This window comes from Rhincodon typus, chromosome 26, assembly GCF_021869965.1.
Source record: "Rhincodon typus isolate 14 chromosome 26, sRhiTyp1.1, whole genome shotgun sequence".
Taxonomy (NCBI): domain Eukaryota; kingdom Metazoa; phylum Chordata; class Chondrichthyes; order Orectolobiformes; family Rhincodontidae; genus Rhincodon; species Rhincodon typus.
Genome location: NC_063357.1, coordinates 7,257,425 through 7,282,800, shown reverse-complemented (window position 1 = coordinate 7,282,800; position 25,376 = coordinate 7,257,425). Strand labels below are relative to the sequence as shown.

At 39.0% G+C, this 25,376-nt stretch overlaps 1 protein-coding gene across 1 annotated transcript in view; it reads left to right on the top strand.

The window, feature by feature from the left end:
- Nucleotides 1-17,276, top strand: part of rpa1 (replication protein A1) — a 60,332-nt gene extending 43,056 nt beyond the window's left edge. The window contains exons 12-17 of the mRNA XM_020528673.2: nt 793-941; nt 5,028-5,160; nt 6,775-6,951; nt 7,672-7,779; nt 10,871-10,957; nt 16,844-17,276. Of these exons, the coding sequence (XP_020384262.1) occupies nt 793-941; nt 5,028-5,160; nt 6,775-6,951; nt 7,672-7,779; nt 10,871-10,957; nt 16,844-16,957 (768 nt within the window). The 3' untranslated portion in view covers nt 16,958-17,276. The remainder of the gene's footprint in view (nt 1-792; nt 942-5,027; nt 5,161-6,774; nt 6,952-7,671; nt 7,780-10,870; nt 10,958-16,843) is intronic.
- Nucleotides 17,277-25,376: the final 8,100 nt, after the last annotated feature.

Below are 25,376 nucleotides of genomic sequence, written 5' to 3'. Positions count from 1 at the left end.
GCTTTTAGGGAGAGAGTTCCAGGGTTTGCAATGTACAGATACAGCAAGTAAAGAATAACTCGTAATGTTATCCTTTTATTATTTTTATTGTTTCAGTTCTCGTGAGACAACATCTGGTGTGTGTGTAGGTCATCTTATTTAAACAAGGATGTAAATGCGTTGGAAACAGTTCATAAAAGGATTGCGATGACGGGTTGTCTTCTGAGCATAGGTTGGACAGGCTAGGCTTTAACCACCGAAATTTAGAGTAAGAGGTGATTTGATTGAAATAGAAGAGATTCTGAAGGGTCTTAGCAGGATGAATATGGAAATTAATGTTTCCTGTTGTAGGAGAATCTCAAACTGGATATCAGTGTTTAAAAAGAAGGGATTGCCTATTTAAAACAGAAGAACTTTTTTTCAAAGGATCAAAAGGATTTGGGATGCCTGTCTGCAAAAGGTGGTGAAAATAATCTTTTGATGATTTTAACACTGGTAGGTAGATGCTTGATGAACATGGGGATGAGCAGAGGTTATTAGTTAGGTGGGAATGTGGAGTTGTCGGATCAGTCATGATCTTATTGAGCAGGCACAAGTGGCCTGCTTCTGCTCTAACCCTGTGTGTTAGTATGCAAATTCTCATCAAAGCTTTCTTCAGCCTTGTCATCACTGGTGCCTGGGTTAATGCCACCAGTGGCAGAAGTCTTGAAACAGGTGATTGCCTGCCTGTTTTCTGTGCCAGAGAATACTGAAACAATTACTTCAAATGGTCTTCAGTTAGAATTGATTCCAACTTTTTTCTTTTGTTTCCAGGCTGAGAAGTTTGATGGATCACAGCAGCCAGTGGTGGCTATTAAAGGAGCCCGACTTTCAGATTTTGGTGGCCGATCCCTATCTGTTTTGTCGTCCAGCATGATACTGGTTAACCCTGATATTCCAGAGGCTTTTAAGCTGAGGGCATGGTGAGTTATGATTTTGATTTTTGTCCTCATCTCCAGAAACTGCAAGTTTACTGTTTTGAATCATAACTGTGCTGAACATGCCTATATACCTATACATGCACCAACAGTGTCGGTGTAGAGCAATTCTGTCTGCACGAATGCTGTATTTCTAATATAAATGAAACCTGAATCTGGACTGTCAGTTTAAATCACAAGTGCCTTTTCTTGCATGAGTTTAGTGCTAATGCAATTTTGAAACTACCTCTCATAGATGCTGTATTGAATGTGGTTGTCAGAGCTGTAATGAGGCAGTAGATGTACGTAACTCACTTAACCATAGAAAAATGCAAAATTAATTTGTAATCCCAAACTTGTTGATGTAGGATGGCAGCAATATAAGCCAATCATCTGCTTATTTTTCTGCACTATGTATAAACTTAAGCTGCTTTGATACTGCAGGTGAAGCCAGTTTGTACATTTGACTGTGAGCATGTCAGTTGTATTGATTTTAGCAACTTCACTGTTTGAAGTTACAGCAGCACTTGCAGTAGCATCGTGAAGATATTGAAAGTTTTCCTGCAATACAAGGTCAATTGTTAAGGTATGAGGCCTGTTCTATTGGCCTCAGTCTTCATCCGCAGAGCTTCATAAGCTAAATGTAGAGAGTGTTTCCCCAGCTGAGGAATTCTAGGTCATAGTCTCAGGATTAGGGCCAATCATTTAGGATAGAAATGAGAAATTTCTTGACATCCCAAGGTTGAGAGTCTTTTGGTTTCCCTACGCCAGAGAGCTGGTCAGTCGTTGAATGTGCTTAAGGCAAGTTGTTTTTTTCTCCCAGAGAATCAAGGCATAAGGCGGAGGAAAATGGTGTTGAGTCTGGCAATCAACCATGATTGTATTAATAACAGGATGGACTTGACGGGCCTTGTGGTCTACTTGCATTTATGTTTTGTTTTTGTTCCTCTGAGAGGGCCGAGAATCGAGGTTAGAGATGTACGTAAGTGCATATTTCTGAAATTGATCTCTTCCTTTTATAGAAAGAATGGTGCAGGAATGAATTTTCAAATAAATCATAGATTATACACAAATCTATTTTGTACTTCAGCAACTTGGGAGCTTGTGGCTTTAAGCAGTGAGTGAGGAGAAATTGATTGAATCCTGTGAAATTCTGTTTTAGTTTAGATGCATGTTAATTCACAGCAGACCCATTTGCCTTGCCAGTAAGTCTAAGGAAATGCTTCCCATTGACAGTTAGTGTAAACAGTGAAGATCTTCCTTGTAGTTTTATAGGATTCCTACCTGTAATACAGCTTGCAGATATGCAGTGCAAGCTGGTTTTTTTCCATTGCTTGTATGCGATGGTAAAGTAAGAAAACAGTTTTTCAGTTGGTAAAATGTATATGTTCAATTGATGTGGATATGGAAACAAAATACAGCGCACACAGAAACTTTAGTAAAATTGTTACTATCTTTGGAAATTCTTCTTAAATGGAACATTAGAGTCAGAAAATTTAACATCTTGGATGACTCTAATGTCAACCCTTGTGTTCTTGTCAAAATATAATTTTTGGTGGTGTGAAGCACAGCTATCAACAATTAGCACCAAGCAATTACCTTTCCCTGTAAATGTTTGTTTTTGTTGCCTTTATTCTAGAATTAAATAAACTGTAGAATGAAAATTATTTGAGCTATATCAAACATTAATGGAATTCAGAATTTTAAGCAATATCTCATTCCGCATGTCTTGTTCTTATTTCTGTTGTTTGTATGCTAATAAAGGGTGGTTGTAGCTTTGACTTGCTGCTTAGTGCCCTCAGATCAGGAACAGCAACAGCACGATCCAGGGCAAAAACTCGATGCTTTGATCCAGAAAAGCATGAAACGTTCTTTTGAATGAACACTGCTAGCTACATCCTTTTCGTTTCTCACATCAGCTAGCTTTTATGCCCTTGGTGAAGATTGATGGTGAGATGAGGGCAGTTTGATGTTAGGGACTATTAGGAATGGAGTTGAGCCAACTGAACTCCTTTTGCTCAGTCTGGCTTGACTTTGCATTTTCTTCCCTCGAAGCATTGTTTTAGCAAGTCTAATATGTTGAACCAGAACATTTCGTTTCGTGAGGGAATGTGTAGTTTGCTTGGCAATGTATTCGATTCAAATGTGCAAAGTCGTTTTTGTTATGAAGTACAACTAGAATATATGCTTATGGATTGTTTCAGATTATCTTCACCCTAAGCACATGCCTTCCTAACCCCAGATCTGAACATTTTTGGATCAGAACATGAATGAGTTTATTTTTTCGGTGTTATGCTTTTCATTTTAAATGTTTCCTCTTGCCGCCTCCATAGGAAAATCTTGCCTTCCCTAGTCTGTGCTGATAGTAACCAATGAAACAGAACAATGCATTTGGTTTGAATATAACTGGTTTGGGGAGGTGTAAATGCCCAGTACTGGGTGTTATTACCGCTGTTTGATGCGCTTTTTGAAGATTTGGAGACTGAATTAGGCACCACAGTGAAACTGTTGAAGTTCAGTGGGCAGTGTATCGTCGCTGCTGGCTTAAGTAGGTAGATCTGTGGAACCCTGCACTGGTAAACTGACACTGCATTCTGATGAAAGTGGACAAAATTGGGGAAAAAAGCAAGTTTGTTTTCACTCGTGGATGCCACAAGTCCTTGGAGAATCAGGTATTCCAATTCAATATATCAAGTGCTTGGCCTTCAGGTCTGAAAAGAAAAATGATAGACCGCCTGAATTGAAATGAGCCTTGCGAGCTTGAGTCGTGGAGTCAGAGTTTTAGAGCATGTAAAAGAGGCCTTTCGGTTAATCATATCTCTGCCAGTCATCAAGCACCCATCTACTTTTAGTCCTGCTTTACAGTATTTGGCCTGTAGCTTTATGCTATATTATTTGAAGTGTTCATCGTAATACTACTACAATGCTGCGGTGGTGCCTGCCGCTACCACCTTTCAGGCAGTGAGTTCCAGCTTCTAACCATCCGCTGAAGAAAAACATTCTCTCTAATTGACGATTCTAATAAGGAGAAAACTTTCTTCCTATTTATGCCCCCCCACTCATAATTTTGTATACCAAGAAGTCAACTCACCACCAACTTCTCAAGGGCAACTAGGGACAGGCAATAAATATTGGCCAGCCAGCAATATCCATGTCTCTCAAATGAATTTAAAAAAAATCTTCACCACACACTGCCACACCACTCCTTTCTTTCTCTCCACCTTTTCTCACCACTGCCCAACTTGCTTCAAAGAAACAATGCCAGGCTATGTAGTCCTTTCACAGCTGAAACACTCCAGGCCTAGCAACATCCTAATGAATCTCCTCTACATCATGTGATCTGATCATATCATTCACCTCTGATTTCACCAGCTCCACTAGCAAGTAGCCTGAAATTACAGCTGCCATTCTAAAAAAAACAGAACAAAACCCACAATGTGACAACTGATCTGGACTGTGAAAGCATTTGTATGTCCACGTGCAAGATTCTGAGGAGGCTTGACAGAGTAAATGTTTCCACTAGTGGGAAATCGCAAACTAGGGACATTGTTACACAATAAGGGAGCACTCATTTAAAACCGAGATGCAAAGAAATTTCTTCTCCTAGAGAGTAGTGAATATGTGGTATTCTCTACCCCAGAGTTGTGGAAGGTAGATCACAAGCATTTAAAGAGGAGGTAGATAGATTTTTGAAATATTGGAGAGTTGAGGGCTATGCTGAACTAGCATGAAAGAGGATATGAGGCCTGGGACAGACTAGCCATGATCTAACCCCTTCTCTTGTTTCTCATACTCTTATATTGACCATTATTTAACTTCATTTCTGGTGTTTGTAGACATTTCTGTGTCCTTCATGTCCACAGTTGGTCTAACTGTTGGAATGCTCTTTTACGTCCTCATCCTCCGATCCCTCTCACCTGTGTTCATTCTTGACCATCAACTGTATCTTATCCTTTTCCATGGCCCTCTGTCTGCTTTGTCATTGATGTGTCATGTCCAGCATTTGACCCAAGACCAGAATGCTCTAAGTTGGCTTTGGGAAAATTCTTGCTGTAAAAGTTTGTGTACAATATTATGTTACTTACCACACAGGTTTGATACAGATGGCCACGTGATGGAAGGGACATCAATTTCAGAAGTAAAGGGTAGTTCATTTGGTGGAGGAAACACAAACTGGAAGATGTTGCTTGAAGTTAAAAATGAGAACTTAGGTCATGGAGATAAGGTGAGTTTAAATTGCAATCTGATTTTTGGCATGAGACCCAGCGGGCCTCCTCATCATATAAAGTTTGTATAGCCAATGTCTGTAGTTTGTTTGGTCCACTTAATGATTTTATGCTGAGAATTTGTCCTTGGGATTTCAGTTGAATTGTATATGCATTCCAACAAACCTATTGTTCCACTTTTCCTTTTCCTTCACTTTTTTTGGTTTCTTTCCTCCTCCTGAATGTTTGCCTTGCTTGTGGCATTCCGTTTCACAGACACGTTTTGTATATTGCCTAATTGTCAATGTGGGAGCCTCAAATGAGTTTTGAAAGCTATTGACTCCAGTTTTGATGTCATTTTGGATTACCTTTAGCTGATATTTGCTTCCAGTAAGAGTTTGTATCTTGAAATTCTTAACTGGATCTTATGTTTTTACTGTTTTAGACCTTGCATGCAGTTTAGTTTCTTTTTAAGATTTATGGACTGCACAATAACAAGAATAAATGTATAGCTAGTTTTTTTTCTTACTCTTGTGCAACTTTCTTTTTAGAGTGAACATTGGTTGAGCTAGTGAATGGTAACCTTCTCAGATTGCTCCGAGTGCCCTAGTTAACAACAGAAACAGGAAAGTTATGTTTAGGTGTTTTAGGAGACTGCTCAGGGGCAAAAATTATGAATGAAAAGTATTAATGTTTTCATTTTCAGTTAATTTTGGAAAGGATGTGTCAGTGGTTGGCTGAGTGGATAATCTTGCATTCCAAATAGGAATAGAACATAAATGTATTGATAATGCGAAATGCAAGACAGACAGTGGAGTAGTGGGAAGTGTGGTTCTGTAGATAGAAAATGCATGCCAGTGAAATCTCTTTGTTTTTCCTTCTACCCTGAAGGTACTCGCCACATTAATGGCCATTTCAAAAATGGGTACTAATTGTAGTTGCTGTTCCTGAATTAAATTTCAGATTTAACTTCTCTTCAGGAAGCATAATTACAGTTGAACAAATTGCTCAGGGACGGAAGAGAACATTTTGGCAAGGAGGTGGACTGTGAAAAGAACTAAAATAATAAGAATTCCACTCAAAGTTCAGAGTTAGAACCCAACATTACTGATCCAAACTTAGAAATTTTAGATGACTTGCATTTGAACTATTGCAGCTTGGTGGTTAAACCTTAATTGTGGACTATTCCATACTGATGTATGATAAGGGGCGGCATGGTGGTTCAGTGGTTAACGCTGCTGCCTCATAGCGCCAGGGACCCGGGTTCGATTCCAGCCTCGGGCGACTGTCTGTGTGGAGTTTGTATGTTCTCCCCGAGTCTGTGTGGGTTTCCTCCAGGTGCTCCGGTTTCCTCCCACAGTCCAAAAATGTGCAGGTTAAGTGAATTGGCCATGCTAAATTGCCCATAGGGATCTATAGATGAGGTGGGTTATAGGGGGATGGGTCTGGGTGGGATGCTGTAAGGTTCAGTGTGGACTTGTTGGGCTGAAGGGCCTGTTTCCACACTGTAGGGATTCTATGATTCTAAGAGATCTTTAGCTTGCCGGCTATGCATTCTTTTCCCATTCACTGACTTTATCCGCTGGTTATTTCTATTTTGTTATTCTTTACCTGAATAATATCTTTTCTTGCAGGCTGACTATTACACCACTGTAGGTACAATTGTGTATTTGAAGAAGGAAAACTGCATGTACCAGGCATGCCCCACTCCAGAGTGCAACAAGAAGGTTGTGGATCAACAGAATGGTCTTTATAGGTGTGAGAAATGTGATCGCGAATTTCCCAACTTCAAATATCGTATGATTTTGTCGGTAAGTACAGTTTGAGAACAGTGCCTTAGATTTAGCTTTTGTTGTTTTACTAAGTATCTGATTTCTGTGATGCATAGCACCAGGAGGCTTTGAACTTTCCAATTGTTGCATGTAATGGGTGTACGAAACTGAAAGAGATGCTTGTCATCAGTAGCATGTGGAGCAACTCCATGCTTTTGCAAAAGCATGGATGTTTTGAGACCCTAGTTGTTGTGTTTAAAGCTTCTATGGAAAAAGTCTTTGAGGCTCTTTTTTTTTTTTAAAAAAACACAAACACAAATTGCTCTTCACTCACAGCTTCTGAGTACTCTTGTAGGTAATGTTGTAATGTTGTTAATCCAATTGGACCCAGTGCTGGAAATGTATATGGTTAGAAAACTAGGCTAAAATAATTCTAACCAACAAACAAGGGATCTCTACGCTGTAATTGCATTTTAACTTTTCATCTGAAGGTTTTAATTTCATTGGATTGGGTTTATGAAGCTTGATTAAGAAGTATATTCTACCATTTTTTTTCACGATTTTCAAGTATATAATTAAAATTGTGTATAATTGTACGCAGATAATGGGCATTGATTTTCTAATTAGACACAAACTGAGACTGATTTTTGAATTGGGGGATACATGCTTGTATTGTGTCACTTAAAATAAATGCTTTATAGAGATGTGTATTAAGATTGGCTTTCAATGTGTAACCAGTGTTCAATATTGTCCTCCTAGATAAATCTAGCAGACTTTGGAGAAAACCAGTGGGTCACATGTTTCCAGGAGACTGCCGAGGCAATTCTTGGTCAGAACGCTACTTATCTTGGAGAACTAAAGGAATCAGTAAGTGTAATCAAACATGTTACAGATTTAGATTTAGACAATTGAACTTTCTGTACCATTTTTGTCTTTTACCTCTGCTATTTCTAAAAGTTATCGTAGATCATTTGCTGTCACACTCAGCTGAACACAGATCCCTGCTAAATACTAAATTTTAAACTTATTTTTCCTTTATAATTACTCTTCAGTCCCAACAGTAGTTTTTATTTTTGGGAATAAAAATGTTTGCTTTTAAAATCTACTATCATTGCAGTAGTGATAATTAGGTTTGGGGTTTATAGTTCTGGTCTAGATTTAGCTATTTGATCTTCCAATGGTTTAAAAGTTAAGTTTCGCAACATTCAAGTGCTGTGGGAGAAAATGCATATTTATTTTAAAAAATTCATTTAATTTGAGCTTGTCCAACAGATGGCCTGTGTGCCACACTGTGGCTTGCCAATTGGTCCATGACTAATGATCCAAATACAGGCAACTTCAAAATGATGGAATGAGCCTCCTAAGCCTGACGTGCATGTGGAGAAATGTATTTGTGTCTCAGACCATATCCACACTACCCTTCACTCCCTCCCAAAAACCTAGGCATAATGCAGACTGGGAAAGGTGGAAACCCAGGCTGAAAGGCAACCAACCTCTTATCCTATATCCGCATGAATTTAATCAAGGCCACTTTGGAGTGGGCACCATCAGAGGTGAGCGTAAGATCAGTGTTAGTTAAATCTAATTCCTTAGCTTGAGGTCCGATCTGTGTCTGTCTAGCTCTGCATCTTAACCAAGGTAGCAAAGGAAGGTTTTATTAGCTAGCTATGCTCTTTGGCATTTTTGTTAATTATTCATTACTTAAATTATTCATTTATTGCTTTCAAATAGTTTTTAAATTCATATCTATTATTGTGTCAGACCTTATAAAATTTGTGCTCTCTGTCACATTCCCAAACATTCCAACCAAAGTGAGATAAATTGAATCCCCTTGTGAAGACGTTGGACAAGTCTGATTTAAATACACTGTGTTTGAAATGCTGTGTACTTGATTTATCTGAGCCAGTAATTAATTTGTTCTGATTAAAGCTTGAACCTTGCTCACAGGTGAATATTGTGTGGATGCTTTAATTTCCTATTCACTGAATTGAATCCATTATTTTTGGCTGCATTGTCTAAGCTTTTGTTTTGTGGACTGCTTGGGCGAATTCCATAAAGCAACAGATGCCATATATAAAGTTTGTTTTCAGGTTCACATTAATTTGCGTATATTTCAAGATGCTGATACTTGTGGATAATTGAGAATTTACCCTTTCCAATCCTCCAGGCCAATAAAATTCAAACAAGGCAAATAGTGCAAGTTAGTCTGAATTGATTGGACATTATGCCGTCCACTATCTCAGCTCTGGTATGTGTACCACTTATGCTGCAGTTCCATTGCCTATAACAGTGTACTTGTAAAATGATGCTTGTTCTTGGTGACCCAGTATATTTCCTGCCAACTAACCACAGTATATTATAACCAATCTGGTTCTCTTTAGTCTCAAAGGATCTCTTCTGGTCACATGATTAAGTAGAAAAAAAAAAGTAACTTCTCCAGTCCAGAATACTTGGAACCAATTCGTTTCTGGATTTCAGCATTTTCTGGATTATAGAATAACATTAGAACACTTAAGCCCAAGTATTTGAATTCAGAAACAGCTTAAATGTATTATAATAATGTAATATAAATGTGGGGGATGCAACATTATAAAGCAGTTTTTAAAAAAATTGTTTTATTTACCCAAATGCTGTGACTTCCATATTTCCACTTCCAAAATACTGAACTAAATTTGCCTGTGAATTTGTTGGGCATGTTTAGCTGTTTCCTGGACAAGTTGTACTTCCATAATAGAGAGGTTACAGCATAGTGATGAAAATGTAAGCACTGAAAAATAAAGTTTTTAAAATTAAATATATTTAAGGCTGTATCAGTGAAAAGATTCATGTTGACCTGCCCGAGTCTCTCCTTTGTCTGTGTTGTATATGTGGCTATTAATTTCAATATTTCCAAAATTAGGGATTTTTTTTTAAACCCAACTAGGTTTTTGGTTTTTGCTTTAGAAAAGTATTGTTTGAACAACTTCCAAATTCATACACTCGTGCACGAGGAGTAATTTTATCAGAATGTTTATAGAATCTTGTATGTTTTGCATTTTGGGTTTTCCTGTCTCCAGGATCTGTCCAGAATATCCTTTTTTTTTTGTCTTGCAGGTGTGTGTTTGAATTTTGGCAGTAGACCTGTAGAAAGGGTAAGAGATGTAATGGTTCAGGAAAGATTCAAGATGAAGGAATAGCAACAGAACTGAGATGTAGAGAGAAATTGTTGTTTAGATAGAGAGTTTGGTAGGTTTAGTAGCTGAGCAAAACTAGAACAAAGTTGTACAAGTGATATGTTTCATTTCCTTTACCTACTCAATCAGGAAAAGATGTTCAGTAGAATTTGCTTATGTCCAGGTGAATGTTTAGTGTTTAAGCTGTGTTGCAATACTGTACGGAATAAAAGATGTCAGTGTGATCTTGAATTATAGCTTCTGTACTCAGCAGTCGTGCTGATATAAACACAAAACCAACGAGGCAGAAATGACAGATGGCAATAAATAAAAAACAATTAAAGTGAAATATGATTGTGTTCTGGTGTGTGCTGGAGAAACATAGGCAGCTGTTTGGTGATAGTTCTCTAGTTTGAGGCTGAAGTGTGAGTCTTTTTAAACTGTACATGAAAATATTATGTAGACATATAGTGTTACTTGTCCTGAGATGATGGGTAGGTGATCCTGAAGCAACCGTGTTGTTTTTGAGCATGTTCCTATAAGATTTGACAGGTGCATCTGGTTTCCTCCCCACTTCTTTCCTTACCCTTTGCTGTGGATAGGTTTGGGGTGGAGAAAACTGCCATGACCACAAGAAATTTAAGCTGATTGGACTGAGACTTGCTGCTATACCTGAAGTCTTTGAAGACAGTTAAATGAAGTAGGCTTTCTTGAATTTCCTGGGGGTTACTTGTAACCTGAATTACATGCCTAGGCAAAACATTTTTTTTTAATTGATTTGTAATATTATTTTGCTTTATTCATAGAATGAACAAGCCTTTGAAGAAATCTTCCAGAATGCAAATTTTAGGTCATACACCTGCAGAATTCGTGTCAAACTTGAAACATACAATGTAAGTCATGTCATATGGAATAGCTTTATATAATATGGCCAAGACTACTACGACCGTTATTTCAGTAGGCTTGAATAAAATAGAACACTGAAATATTTTAATTCATGTATCTAATGTTTATCTTCACAATTGAGGTTGCAACGTGGTGGTTTGAGAGGATGGAGCATCTGTACCATTTCATTATTCGGCATCAGATCCAGGTCTCACTGCGATTAAATGTCAATTGGTACAGATGATGTCATGGGGACCAAAGTTGGCTCTGATTTTTCAATTTTACCCCTGCTCGGCTTTATCCCAACTCTTCCAACTGTTCTGTGCCAGATCCTTATAAAATTGCCTTGGAGCATATTTTGCACTAAAGGCAGTATATAAATGCAAGCTGTTGAAATTGGCATTTTAATGGGATTTGGATTTGTTGAAATTGCAGACAGAGGAACACAATCACTATAGGCACAGGGAATTTGCAGGCAGTCAAGTTGCGCACAGTCACTTCTCTTAACAATGAAATGTTACAGCGTTTGCTCCCGTAATTTCAAACCCTACATTCTTGTTAAGTATTTGACCTTTTCAAAAAGGAGCATCTGTGATAGGGAGTGATGTGCAAAGTAGGACACATTTCTGATGTTAAATGTGTACCTTCAAAAAGAAGTTAAAAGACTACAAACTGGAAATATAAACTGAGGTTGACCAAAATTGCTCTTTCCTCCTGTTGGACTGTATTAACTTCACTGGAGTGACTTGTTGACTGTTTAGTAGCTGTTTTTCGAATTAGTCTTGAACAGAATTTTAACCAAACAAAATGCGAGAAATAGATTCAAGAATACATTTTCCTGCAAATATTAAGCATTCCGAGTAAGCAGGTGTTTAAAGTTATGGATCAAGACCTGCAATGTTTTCTATGCTACCACCCGTAGCAGGCATTGATCAGGCTCAAATCATTAATAATACTCTTGACTTTTTTGTTCTGGCTGTCCTTCTTTATCCTTCATCTCTCCACTGTATTTTGTGCCATTGATCTTGTATTCTTTCAGTGTCTTCTCAGCAGACCACCTGTATAATTCTGCTCCTTTCAATCTTCTGTTCTTGCTTGTCTCAAAAGTGATTTGCATATTCACCATTGATTTTGATTGTCCTGCCTGCACAGTCACCATATTTGCATTTTGAGGTTTCTATCTTTAGTCTCTGTTTCTTTCTTAGGCATTTGGTCTCAAGTTATTCTATTTTTGACCCTCCTTTTGTAAACTTTCATTCCAGTGTGCCAAAGTACATTTAATTTCCCAGCTAACTAGGTCATTTATAAAAACTGAAAGAACTGCCAGTGCTGTAAATCAGAAACAAAAACAGAAATTGCTGGAAAAGTTCAGCAGGTCTGGCAGCATCTGCGGAGAGAAATCAGAACTGAAAGGGTCACTCGACCTGAAACGTTAACTCTGATTTCTCTCCACAGATGCTGCCAGACCTGCTGAGCTTTTCCAGAAATTTCTGTTTTTGTAGGTAATTCACAAGATGCTGAGTGGTGAAGTAACAGCAGCTTGCATTTATAAAATGCTTCTAAAGTAGTTTCACAGAAGCATTTATCAAACAAAGTTAACACCAAGTTGCAAGCTACGACTCCGTTAAACCTCGGACTAAAGAGAATTCAGAACTTGGGACCTTGGTGACGGAAGGCTTTATTGCCAGTCATAGAAAAGTTAAAACTGATGTGCCAAATTGAAGGTGCATGTCTCACTTGGGTTTGAAGGAGATTTGAAAAGTGAGGAATGGGACAGTGCCATGAAAGAATTTGGAAGCAAGGGTGAGATTTTTTTAAAACTCAGAAGTTGCTTATCTTGAATTCACTGTAGTCCAGTGAGTATCAGAGTAATGGTGCATGATTTAAGTTAGAGGACAAGCAGAAAACCCTCTTCAGTATAATTTTACCTCCCTAGCTTTATCATGTCAACGAGTGATCTTCTTGACATTAGGACATTAGAAGTCAACATTATAACACTACAGCACTATGACTTCAGGTTTAACCGCCAAACATTTACTATTCAATAAAAGTCATATGACAGAGTATTACATTAGTAATTAAACATAACTGTCTCCTAGAGCAAGTGGAAAGTAATTTGTAACCGCTGCACCAACATGTGTATTAAATAGCAGTTCACTTTTACTTTTCTGTGTCCATGAAGGTGTTTGGCTTAACTATCACTTTCTGTAATTTGACCAGTGAGGCTGAGATTTTCAGCAGACCAGTGGGATCATGCAGATGTAAATAATTGTCTGTTAAACTTGGGGGGAAAAACTGTCAATCAAATACCTATTTGAACAAATTACATGTGTTTGTATTTGAATTCAAAGTTTTGGCCCTTCCTTCAAATGGTGAGTTGAAACAATATTACTAAAATCTGGAAACATTCCATCAGAGCAACTAAGAATTTGTGGTTGAAATTTTTAAATCCTTTTTGCACTTGAAAGATGGAGACCAATGACACAAGTTGTACAATTTTTTTGGCACTAGTCTCTCCTTCATACAAGTAAATACCCTCTTGGTGAGTTCTGGAAACATGAGATTGGATTCCACCTATATGCTCTTGGAGCACCTTTTAACTTTCTACTTCCTGTTTTCAGTAAAAGGCTGCCCCTCAATATAATGCATTGTGAATTAAAATTTCCAACTGAAGTGAAAGCCATCCTAAAGCTATATTGTCAACTCCCCTTGCATGTCAATTATTACGTGGATCCTTAATGACTATCTCAGGCTAAATGCATTAATTTGGGACGTTTTATTGTTTAGTGTGGAACTTTGCTTTCTTCTCCACATTTGTTTAATCCCTTTTGAACCTTTGAAATAACATCTTCCTCTGCTTCTGTCTCCTCTCTCCCTCCACCCTAAAGCCACCAAACACTAATCAATGCCTTTAGTGTTTGTCACCTTGCTTCCTGTACAAGTTTAGATTGTTCCTAATTCAGCTACGGCGCTATGAATCTTTATAAGCCCTATTCCATCTCCTCTATTTGTATCAGTTTCAATATCCTCTCTTGCTGTCAAATCCTCTGACGGCATCAACTTAACCTGCCTCTTATGTAACTGAGCTCTGGGCCTCATAGCTCTTCTGACACTGACCTTCTATGTTCCCTATCCTATTTTGATCACAATTCCATCACTGTGGCTCTCCCATTTGAAACATCCGGTCTAAATTCCTGTTTTATCTCCTCCCTGCCTGTTTTCAAAAGTTTAAATCTTTTTTGCTTGTCTGATTCCACATTCTTTCTCTCTCTGTCTTGCATATAATCCTTTGCTCTTGAAGCTTTTCCAGATGTTGCTCCAACATATGGGAGTGATATAGAAATAACATTTAAAGTGTGTTTCTTTCTATTTCACCAGATTGGAGATGCTTTTTGACATACCATGCATGTGTACTTGTTTCTAGGGCATTGAAAAGGTTCAAGTAATCAATATTCAACAGTGAACTAACTGTCCAAAAATGTTTCTTAAATATTTCTAGATATTACTGTAGATGAGATGTTTTAATTCACCTTCATGTTATGGAAGATATATGGTAGTAACCAGTTCTAAATTAGCTTAATGAAGAAAATGTTAGTAATTATGCTTGCAGCCAATTTGTGGAACATGCTCCCAAATGTGGAGCCCAGGGTTTAAATTACCATTCTGCCCATTTATTTTCTAATGGAATCCAATTGTACTGAAGTGGAGAAAGGATTCTTTTAGCTTTTCTGGGTTATATTGAGTCATACAGCCACTCTGGGCAATATGTAGAAGTATATATTCACCTTGTACAGTAGGATAGCATTACATAATAAGACTGTGGAATTGATGTTAGTTTTTGGGACCAACGCAGACCGAGCAAGGACAAGAACGATAATATTTACTGAGAGGGTGTTGTGTTGGTTTCTTTTTCTGTTCGTCTTCAGCATAAGCACCCAGCCTAGTTGTTAAGTAGCATCAGCATGTGAAATTCAGGAATCGTGAATATTTGGATGTCTTTATGTTAAGAACAATATATAATTTTTTTAAGTTTAAATGTTTTGTATGTTGTGTGCTAGATGTGCTTAGTAATTTCTGGAACTTGGGAATGTGGAGCTGAGAAGTCTGGAAGGTTTGACCTGTTTTTTCACATGTACTTTAATGAGGTTTTACAACCTTAATTTCCAAACCCAAGAAAATGTATGCAAATAAACAGTTCAGTTATTAAGAAAAGGGAGGAAATAACTTAGTGTTGTCAGTGAAAGGTCCAGAAATGCAGGGAACAATAATTCAGAATGATATTCAGTCTGTGGCATATGCCATAGTATGATAGACTGAGGTTGTTGACTTGCTTGCCGAGCTGGCTTGTTCTCGTTTAGATGTTTTGTCACAATGCTATGTTACATCATCAGTAGATCCTCCGATGAAGCGATGTTATTCTACTCCACTTGGAATTTATTTTGTCTGGTCCATTATGGTGAGTAGTGTCATTTCTGGTTTTGATCTGTATGGGTTTCGATATGGGTCCAATTCTACGTGTTTGTTGATTGCATTATGGGTGGAGAACCATGCCTGTAGGAATTCCCATGCATGTCTATGTTTGGCTTGAGCTACTGTGGTTATGGAATTTCTAGAGGCATGGTTCTTCACCCGTAACGCAATCAACAAACACATAGAATAGGACCCCATATACAAACCCATACAGATCAAAACTGGAACTGACAGTACTCACCATAATGGGCCAGACAGTATAAATTACAAGCAGAGTAGAATAACGCCGCTTCATCAGAAGCTCCACTGATGTCATCTAGCATGGTGACAAATCATCTGAACGAAAACAAGCCAACTCAGCGAGCAAGTCAACAGCCTCATTCACAACCCGAGCTACAGATCTTTGCCAAAACTTTGAGTATGATAGACCATTAGACCCTGACTTTGGGAAGCTCATGTATTTGGTCTGAAGTGAAAAGTAGTAAATAGTTTGTTTCAATTGTCTTGGTGAGAGACAGCAACAAAAGAAAATAGAATCTAATGACTGCCTAAAAATTTGCTGAAAGGAAACAAGTTGCAGCAATTCCCAGCCTGTGTTTGAGGTTTTGGATATTTAAGGATCATGCTGAGATAATGAATTTGCATTATTTACTGATTTCTGTAATTAAATCTTCCCAGTCTTTCTTTTGCTTGATATGATATGATATAGTATGTTTTTCCTTTCAGTAAACATTTTATTCCTTCTAAAATGTACACTAGCAACCTCCAGTGAATATGTTCAATAACTGGCCTGTATAATTTGAAGGTAGTGGGGGAGTTTGCATCTATTAGCCAAGATCAGCTAGAATCATAACATTTTCAGCACGAGCCCTGCTTCGTACTACACCTTTTATAATTCACTGAACTCTGTTTTCAAGCAGTCTATACAATGTGGTGAAGGTGGTAGGATTGTGCCACAGTTTAGGTATATGGCCCACAGGAAAGCTTAGTGAGCCAGCATATTAATTATGTTATATCATAGGTTGAGCCAAACCTAAGGGTGTCCAGAAGGCTGATTAATGGCATTAACAGCATCTGCATGGAATTTTGAATGAGCTGCATTATTCTCACTAGTGAGTAGATTATAAATACAACAACTTAATCTTGAGTGCAATAAGTCAAAGTGCAGGAATTATGTAGGTATAAGATTAGTGGCAATTCAGGTCATACTCATTATGTTGTTGCAGCATGTCTGTACATTTTGGACCAGCAGCCATTCTTTAGTAGATTGAACAGGACAAAAAAAATCTACCACTTGTTATCTTGCAAATGCATTAAAAAATTTTGAATGCAATTTGAACGACTGGAGGTGATCTATGATAATAAGGTGATGAGAGAGCAAGTCTGTGATATAGATTTTAATTGTCTCTGGTTCATATTTGCAGGATGAATCTCGCATCAAAGCGACAATGATGGATGTGAAACCAGTGGACCATAAGGAGTACAGCAAGAGACTGATAATGAATATTAGAAAACATGCAGCTACACAAGCTTACTGAATGCTGAGTAGAGGTGAAGAATGAGTACAACACAACTAGAGGAAGGTGGATGCTTTGGATCCTCGATTTAAAAACACTTGTGCTTTGAAAACAAGGTTTTTTAAATGTTGAATTCTTATCAACATGTATTGGATAATGAGATTGAGAACACATCTGTAAATAGGCTTTCCTACCAAGGTATGGTTTACCTATGTGAAGTAACATTGTAAATCACTGGGCGAACTGCAAAACCAATTTTTTTCTTTATTTCTTCCCCCACCCCTTCATATTTACACAACTTACTTCAGTGCTTCATTCTAATAAACACTGACAAAAAGCTTATGAGACTTCAGTGTATCTGTTGGAATGACTCGTGTATCAAAATGACAATGTAGTGATGAAAACTCTGTTCAATCTAACGGCCTATTTTTAATACTTGCAGTTGATTTCCTCTGGCATTGCTTATAGAGCAAAATAAATTATTTTCTTTGTTTTCTCCTGTCTTTTTGTATCCCTGTCCTCTCCTGTTTGTACTCCACTTCATCCTCTTGGCTGTCAGCCATCATTCAGTTGGTAGTATTTTTGCCTCCAAGTCCTAAGTTCAAATCCACCCTCGAGATACAAGCACATAATCAGTCTGACGCTCCAGTGCAGAATGGAGTCTGTTGTGCTCCTGGTGTTTGTTAACACATACTAGTTGCTTTCTCCATTTGAAGAATGAAACAGTGAAAGAGATGTTTTTCACCCATGAGCTAGAGTAATCCACTTAATAGTTGATTCTGAGTATGTGCTTCAATTTCAGTTGGTGCATTGTTGGACAGCAAAATACAAATTTGTCTTTTGAACCAGTCAAACCAGGCTAATGTTATAATTGAGACAAAAGCATGAACTGGCCTTGTATCTTGGTAACAAACCATTAAATTGTTTTCGTCTAGTGGTTAAAGAGTAACACTTGAATTCCTCCAAGATCTTTGAAGTCCATCCAACTATAATGGGTTACGTACATCCTTTGCTCGCTGTGATCTGCCTGTACCGCTTGTAAACAAAACTTTTCGCTGTACTTTGGTACATGTGACAATAAAGTCAATCATTCAATATATGGCCCAGAAACAGGCCATTTGTCTCGACCAGTACATGCTGGTTTTCATACTCCATTCAAGCCTCCTTCATCTTTTATCTAAATCTACTATCACAACCATCTGTTCTCAAGATTTTCTACTTACTGCTCTCCAGGTGAGTTTATCCTGAACTATGTATTGGATTTCTTTGGTGGCTGTCTTTTTATTAATGGCCTGTAGTTAGCTCTTCCCAAAGAGGAAATATTCTCTCTTTATCCACTTGCATAATTTTAAAAGCCTCTTGGTCCTCTTGATTAATTCTGAAGAGAAGGGAGACCTAATCTTTCCTGATTACATATACCCACAGGATCCCATCTGATGTTATCATGGTAGATCTTTGTGTACCTTCGGTGTCAATATATCTTTTTGTATTACACACATTTTTAATTGGCCTGTTCAGACATGATATAGAGATCCAGTGACTAAATGGAATATTCTGAATGACTATCCAGACTCAAAGGGCTGAATAGCTATACAGCTATTCAGGTTTGCTTTTATTATAAAACTAAGGACGATTATTTAAAAATAAGGTGTGGCCCAATTTTGAGAATTCTTTTCTCAGAAAATGGAGTCTTTGCTTTCTCTTTTAAGAAAGAGTTTCAGAGTCTTTGAATATTTAACACTAGTGGAGAGATTCTCGATAAGGTGGTGAAAGGTTATCATGGATAAGTGGGAATGTGGAGTAATCAAATCTGGCATGATATTATTGAATGGTGAAATAGGTTCAAGGGCCAGTGTGGCTTATTATGCTCCCAATATATATCTTCGTATGCATAAATTATGTCCAAATCAAACTATAGACTGATTTCAAAATTAAACAACCTTTTTTGGCTGAGTCAGCTATAAAATTAATTACGTAGATATTATGCTGCTGATCAGAGACCTGTTTAAAACTGAGTATTCACATACCTTTGAGGTTTGGAAGTTGAATTCTGCATTCATTTTTGGAAGGGGATATGAGCTACTTTTCATTTGAGTATGTTCTCTCCGGTAAACTAGGTTCAGCACGAGTAAATTAGTCTTCAGGCAGCACTCATGTATCCTGTGAGGAATTCACATGATAGATGTTTATTAGGCAAGAGTATTCAAGTACATAGACCCTAAGTTACTAAATGGAATATATTGAATGGCAGTCCAGACTCGAGCGGGTGAACGGCTTATTTTGTTCACTAGCCTTTCACTTTCCTGTTATAATTATCTGTTGTATTGTTATTGTTGAAGATTCTTAATGAAGCAAGCAAGCTAAAACATTCTAGTTAATACCAGCTTGATTTCTAGCTGCAGGGGGTGAGCGTATTAATCCTATCCTTGAAATAACATCCAAAGCTGTCTCGGTTTGAGCCACAATATCGATGCACTGACTTAGTGGGAACAGAAACGACAATTTATTTTGTCTAATTGAATTTGTGGGTACAATTAAATATTTGACTGAATTAAATTTGGTTATCAGCAAGAATCAGTTGTTTTCGTCCAGTGCATTTTTCTCCAAAAGTTCTCTAGTTTTTGTTTTGTTGTCATGAAGCAAGTTCTCTGTCTATCCTTCTGGTGAAAATATTGAAAGAACACATTCGTCAAGTTACTTGGTGCTACTGAAGATGGTCAGAGGTAATAAGTGATTCTTTCCCAATCCCTGAATGATATGGGCAGCACAGCAAAATGGAAGAACAAGTTCCTTGGCATTTTAAATAAAGTCTGATTTTTGGCTTAAGTTTCAACAACTAGGTGTGAATCCTGTGACTGGTGAAAAGCCTGTTTGCTTGCGTTAACATCTCATTACTTCTTAATCTCACCTCGTTTAAATGCAGGTTGCTATTTTTCCAGGCAGTGGATAGAAACTAGATGGTGCCAGTGCAAGAAAATCGGTGGTAACCTAGTGACTGCAGCTCATTAGTATCTTCTCGGACAGCATTACCCAACATCTCTCAGTCCGTGGGCAGTGACCATCTGCTCTCTCCATCCACAGAGGTTGACTTTGGCAAAGCACCAGCCTCTTCACATCATGTATTACTTAAAAAGTAAGCGGCTGGAAAGTGTAGATACACAAAGAGACCTGGGTATCAGTGTTGATCACGGAAGGCTACCATGCAGCTACAGAAACAATTAGGAAGGTTAAAGAAGGGGAAATGCCACTTAGGTATGAAATGATGAGAATTTTGTTACTTGGAGGGTTGAGAGTCTTTGGAATTTTTTTTACCGAGGGAAGTCTGGATAGCTTCATCCTTGAATGTGTTTGAGATAGAGATTGACAGGTTTCTGATTAGCAATGGCATATGAGGAGGGGTTGAATAAAATGTTTTCGAAGTGTTCAGTCAACCATGATTATGTTCAATGACTGGCTGAATGGCCTACTCCTGTCCCTAGTTTCTATCATGGCATATCTTGGACCCACTTATTATACAGTTCAATACTGCACTTTGGTGCTCACTGACGCCTTATACTGCATGTTGCTGCCAGGCCAGTTAGCATTACCCCTTGCTTCTAGACTCCCCAGCCAGGAGAAATATCTTACCAGAATCAATCCTGTATCTTAAAATATTTTGTAAGTTTTAATGAGATCACCTTGCATTCTTTGAAACTCTAAAGAATACAGGCCCAGTTTCCCCAACAGGACTTTCCCACCATCCCAGGAATAAGTCTGGTGAATCTTCATTGCACTCTCTGTCTATGGCGATAAGGAGACCAAAGTTGCACACAGTATTCCAGGTGCAATCTATCCAATCTCTTGTATGACTGAAGTAAGACTTCACTACTCTTGGACTTTCAATTTCTTTTTGCAAGGACAGGCATGCTTTGGACCAGGGTGTATCTCGAGTTTGTTTTCTTAGTGCTTGCTCACTTTGCACTTAGAGCAGAGATAATGTCATTATCCAACTATCTTGCCTTGTCTTTTACTGCTAACAGAAAGCCAGGCCAACTGCATCAACCAAATAGTCATGTCTCAAATTCTAAGGAGAGTCCTCCTCAGTCTAGTCAAGCGGACTAGGGTTAGTCACCGGCATTGTCAGTCAGCATCTTGGGGCAATCAGGATCCGGGGATCTGTCTCAATACAGTCCGGGGAGTGGGCCACGGTCAATCCTTCATGTTGGGTCCACCAGTCCAGGAACTTGCACTAAGTCAGTTGGGTATCTGCACAGAGATTAGTCAGGTGTCTCTTTTATCATGGGCCAGGGCTGTCGTTTGAAGCTGACTGAGATATAGAGGAATTTCTTCAGCAAGCAGGTGGTGAATCTGTGGAGCTCACTGCTGCAGAAGGCTGTAGACACCAAGTCATTGAATGTATTTAAGACAGAGATAGGTTTTTGAATAGTAAGGGGATCAAGGGTTACAGGGAGAAGGCAGGAGAATGGGGTTGAGAAACATCAGCCATGATTGAGTCTGTTCCATTATTCAATGGGCCAAAAGGCCTAATTCTGCTCCTATATCTTACAGTCTTGTGGTCTTATCAGGAGGTGAGCTACGGTCAGTCCTGGGGCTCTGTTTACTGAAAGCCAAGGTGTTAGATTTTGGAAGTTCACAACCATAGTTACCAAAGATTGGTGACCATTCATAAGGAACTTTCAGATAGTTTATTAAGTTTAAGATGTGGCTATTTTAGATACAGTGCAGTAGTTAATTGGACAAAGAAAGGAATATGCGACCTATGATAGATAAAAATGTTTTACAAATCCTGGAACCTTTTCGCAGAATGGAGTGGTAGAGGCAGTAGAACAATGGTTTGACATGGTGGGATGTTTATCTCTGTCTTTGATGGCCACAATCTTTGTTTCTACCTGAGGCTGATGCAGGGATACTCATGGTCTTCTAAGAAGGTAATGGCTTATACCTGTAGACCATATCTCTCTCATTTCCTATCTACCCTTGTTAATAGACCTTCAAAGGGCTACCAATCTGCTTTGTCAATCACTTGTCTGAATCAGCCGTTGCCCATAGGACAGCTACCCATGACATTAGGATGACTGTTGTCTCCTTAACAACCTTCATCTGAATGTTAGTTGTCATTCTTCCAAAAACTTCTTAACTGTCAAACGCTGCATTGATAATAGGGTACATATTGACACCAGAAAAGTATTTGGTGTCAATTCAATTGTACAACAGGGCCTGGGTCATCCTGTTGATTCTTGTGAACTTTCTTGTATGTTCCTTTGGTCTTTGTTTACTAGAGTTGTGTTTGGGGAGGGGTAGCTATTACTATAACACGAGTTAAAGAAAAATTCCAATTTCCAGCCAAGTTGGGAATGAGGTTGGTGACTTGCTAGCCATCAGAATACATGAACATCAGCTAGCAGCAAAACGGCACGATGAACTCTCCTTAATATTGGTACACCCAGCCAATGAAGGCTATCAGTTTAACTGGGACAAAGTAACCATAGCAGCCCAAGCCAAACATAAGACACGCACTGGAATTCCTAAAGGTATGGTTCTCCACCCCTAATGCAATCAACAAACATATAGAATTGGACCCATATCCAAACCCATACAGGTCAAAACTGGAAATGACACTACTCACCGTAATGCACCAGACAGTATAAATTCCAAGTGCAATAGAATAACATTGCTTCAGTGGAGACTCCACAACATAGTGACAAAACATCTGAACAAGAACAAGACAGCTCGGCGACAACCTCACCCACAACCCAAGCTACAGATCTCTGCCAAAACTTTAAGGTTGACGATATCAGGGGAAAAGTTGGAGAAGTCAAGCTGGGGATTGGAGGCAGCATGTTGGGATGCAAAGGTGACAATAACTGTGAAGAGGGGCATATAAGGTTATAAGATAAAGCACAGTAACTCACCCCATGACTCCATGAAGCCTGTCCACCATCTGTAAGGCACAAGTTGGGAGTGTGATGCAATATTCCCCATGTGCCTGGATGGGTGTAGCTCCAACAAAACATAAGAAGTTTGACACTATCCAGGACAAAGCAGCCCATTTAATTGACACTACATCCACAAACATCCACTCCCTTCATCACTGATGCTCAGTAACAACATTGTGTACAGTCTACAAGGTGCACTGCAGAAATTCATCAAAGATCCTCAGGCATTACCTTACAAACCTATGACTACGTCCATCTTGAAGGACAAAGGCAACAGATACATGAGAACACCACCACCTCAAGTTCCCCTCCAAGCCATTCACCGTCCTGACTTGGAAATACATTGTCATTCCTTCACTGTCACTGGGTCAAGATCCTGGAATTCACCTCCTAATGGCATTGTGGGTCAACTTACAGCATATGATCTCTAGCGATTCAAAGAACGCAGCTTACTACAACCTTCTCAAGGGGCAACTAGGGGCAGGCAATAAAATGTGCTTGCCAGCCAGTGACATGCACATCACAGGAGTGAATTTTAAAAATAAGAGTGAAAAGGATAGTATAGGAAGGGATTTCTTCTGTAATCACCACTACCCTGGCTTTGATCAGGGAGGGGAGCAATGCGTCACAATATTTTGCAAAATTAAGCTCTAGGCCTGGAGCATGGTGTAATGAGAGGAGATGAATTAAGTAAAGGGTTGGGTGGAAATATGGGGAGACCTGATGGGATTGATAGGGAGGGTAAGGCAGAAAGAAACATTAATTTTTATTTTGGAGGGAGCGGTAATAGGGGTGGTGAGGTCACCTAGATTAGCAGGCTGAACCTGCAATTCATTCTCTAAAGCACTTACAGCATTGCCTTCCATCAAATTAATGTAAAAAGATGCAGCTGTCAGTTCCCCTAGAATGGGAGGAATGTGTGTTTACTTGTCTCTAGGGCTGCACTATAGGGAAAGTAGGGACAGGCAACATATGCTGGCCAGCCAGCAATGCCCACATAGAATCCCTATAGTGTGGAAGCAGGCCATTCAGCCCATCAAGACTACACTGCCCCAGCAAAGGGCATCCCACCCAGGCCCATTTCCCCCTCCACCCTATCCCTGCATTTTCCATGGCTAACCTACCTAGCCTGTGGGAGGAAACCCACAGAGACACAGGGAGTATTTGCAAACTCCACATAGATAGTTGCCCAAGGCTGGAATTGAACCTGGGTCCCTAGTGCTATGAGGTAGCAGTGCTGACCACTGAACTACCTTGCCAAATCCCACAAATGAATGAAACATATTATAGGGAGCCTATTGTTTTTGGTGTTTTAGGCTGATGAGCCTAGAGGTGTTTGTCGATAGCAGCCCCAGAGATGCTGAAAGTGTCCTGGCCGGGCTCAACCTGGTCAGCTTGAAATTCCACAGATTTGGAAGAGAGGGCCCAAGCCAGTGGAGGTGGAGAGGTCAGGCACATCTGGAATTTCCTAAGAGGAGACTTATAAGGATCCTTTAGATGGTTCCTCCTCCAGTTACTACCTACTAGCACCAACCTGTCTGCCTGTGAGGAAGGGGCATCCAGAGGGAGCCATCCATTCGTGGTCTCCTCCAAAATTCAGCCCAGTTTCCCGAGTATTTCTGAAAAGCAAAACTGCCTGCTGCTTTTGTGTCAGTCGCGCACTTTTCTGAAATTGTTAATGGTGGCCATTACAGGGGGCTCCCTCCTGCCTCGGGCTGAGCAGATGCCTGCTCAGGCATTGAGAATATGTAACAACTGATCTGGGTGCTTTTGTTTGAAGAGTGTAGCCATTTTTCAATCTTGGGCATCTCCAGATCTTTGCATTTGTCAATTCAAAGACCTTTGCCTTTATTATGAACAGTTCGCATTTGCTATGGCTCTTTTGAGGGCTTTTGAGTTTCCATCTTTTGAAAAGGTACAATTGCAGAATGAGATTTTTTTTGCCTGTAACAATGAAAGTCGATCATTTCTGGAGCAGTGGCACCAGGTGAAATGAGGTAAGAGTGGAATAAACATTGCCTGTAACAATTTGTCGGGACTTCCTAATAGATACTAAAGCTAGCAGTGTGTTGGATGTTTTCCCTGAATTCAACAATTTCATTTTTTCAAGAAGCCTACTTGTGCAACTTGGTATTTTAAATGAAAGTAGGTTTGAATAAATTACTCTCTCTTTCAACTGAGTCCAGAAATCTGAATCCCAAGCTACTGAAGGAAACCTTCAGCCAAACATGATGTTGAAGAATATATTTTCTTTTGCATTATCTGGTTCCTGCAGGCTACATGCCTAGGAATACCTGCCCTGCTTTGAACTGGTCATCAAGATATGTACATGGATTCAATTCCCTTTCTTACCGCCACACTTTCTGATTAACCTGAGATTGGTCTTGCAGTGATGTGGTTGATTGTTGGTAATACTAACCTGCAGCATAGTCTGTTGTTGTTCCAACTTTCAATGTCACTGTGCTGCCAATAGATTAATTGAACACATAACCTTATTTCCAGGC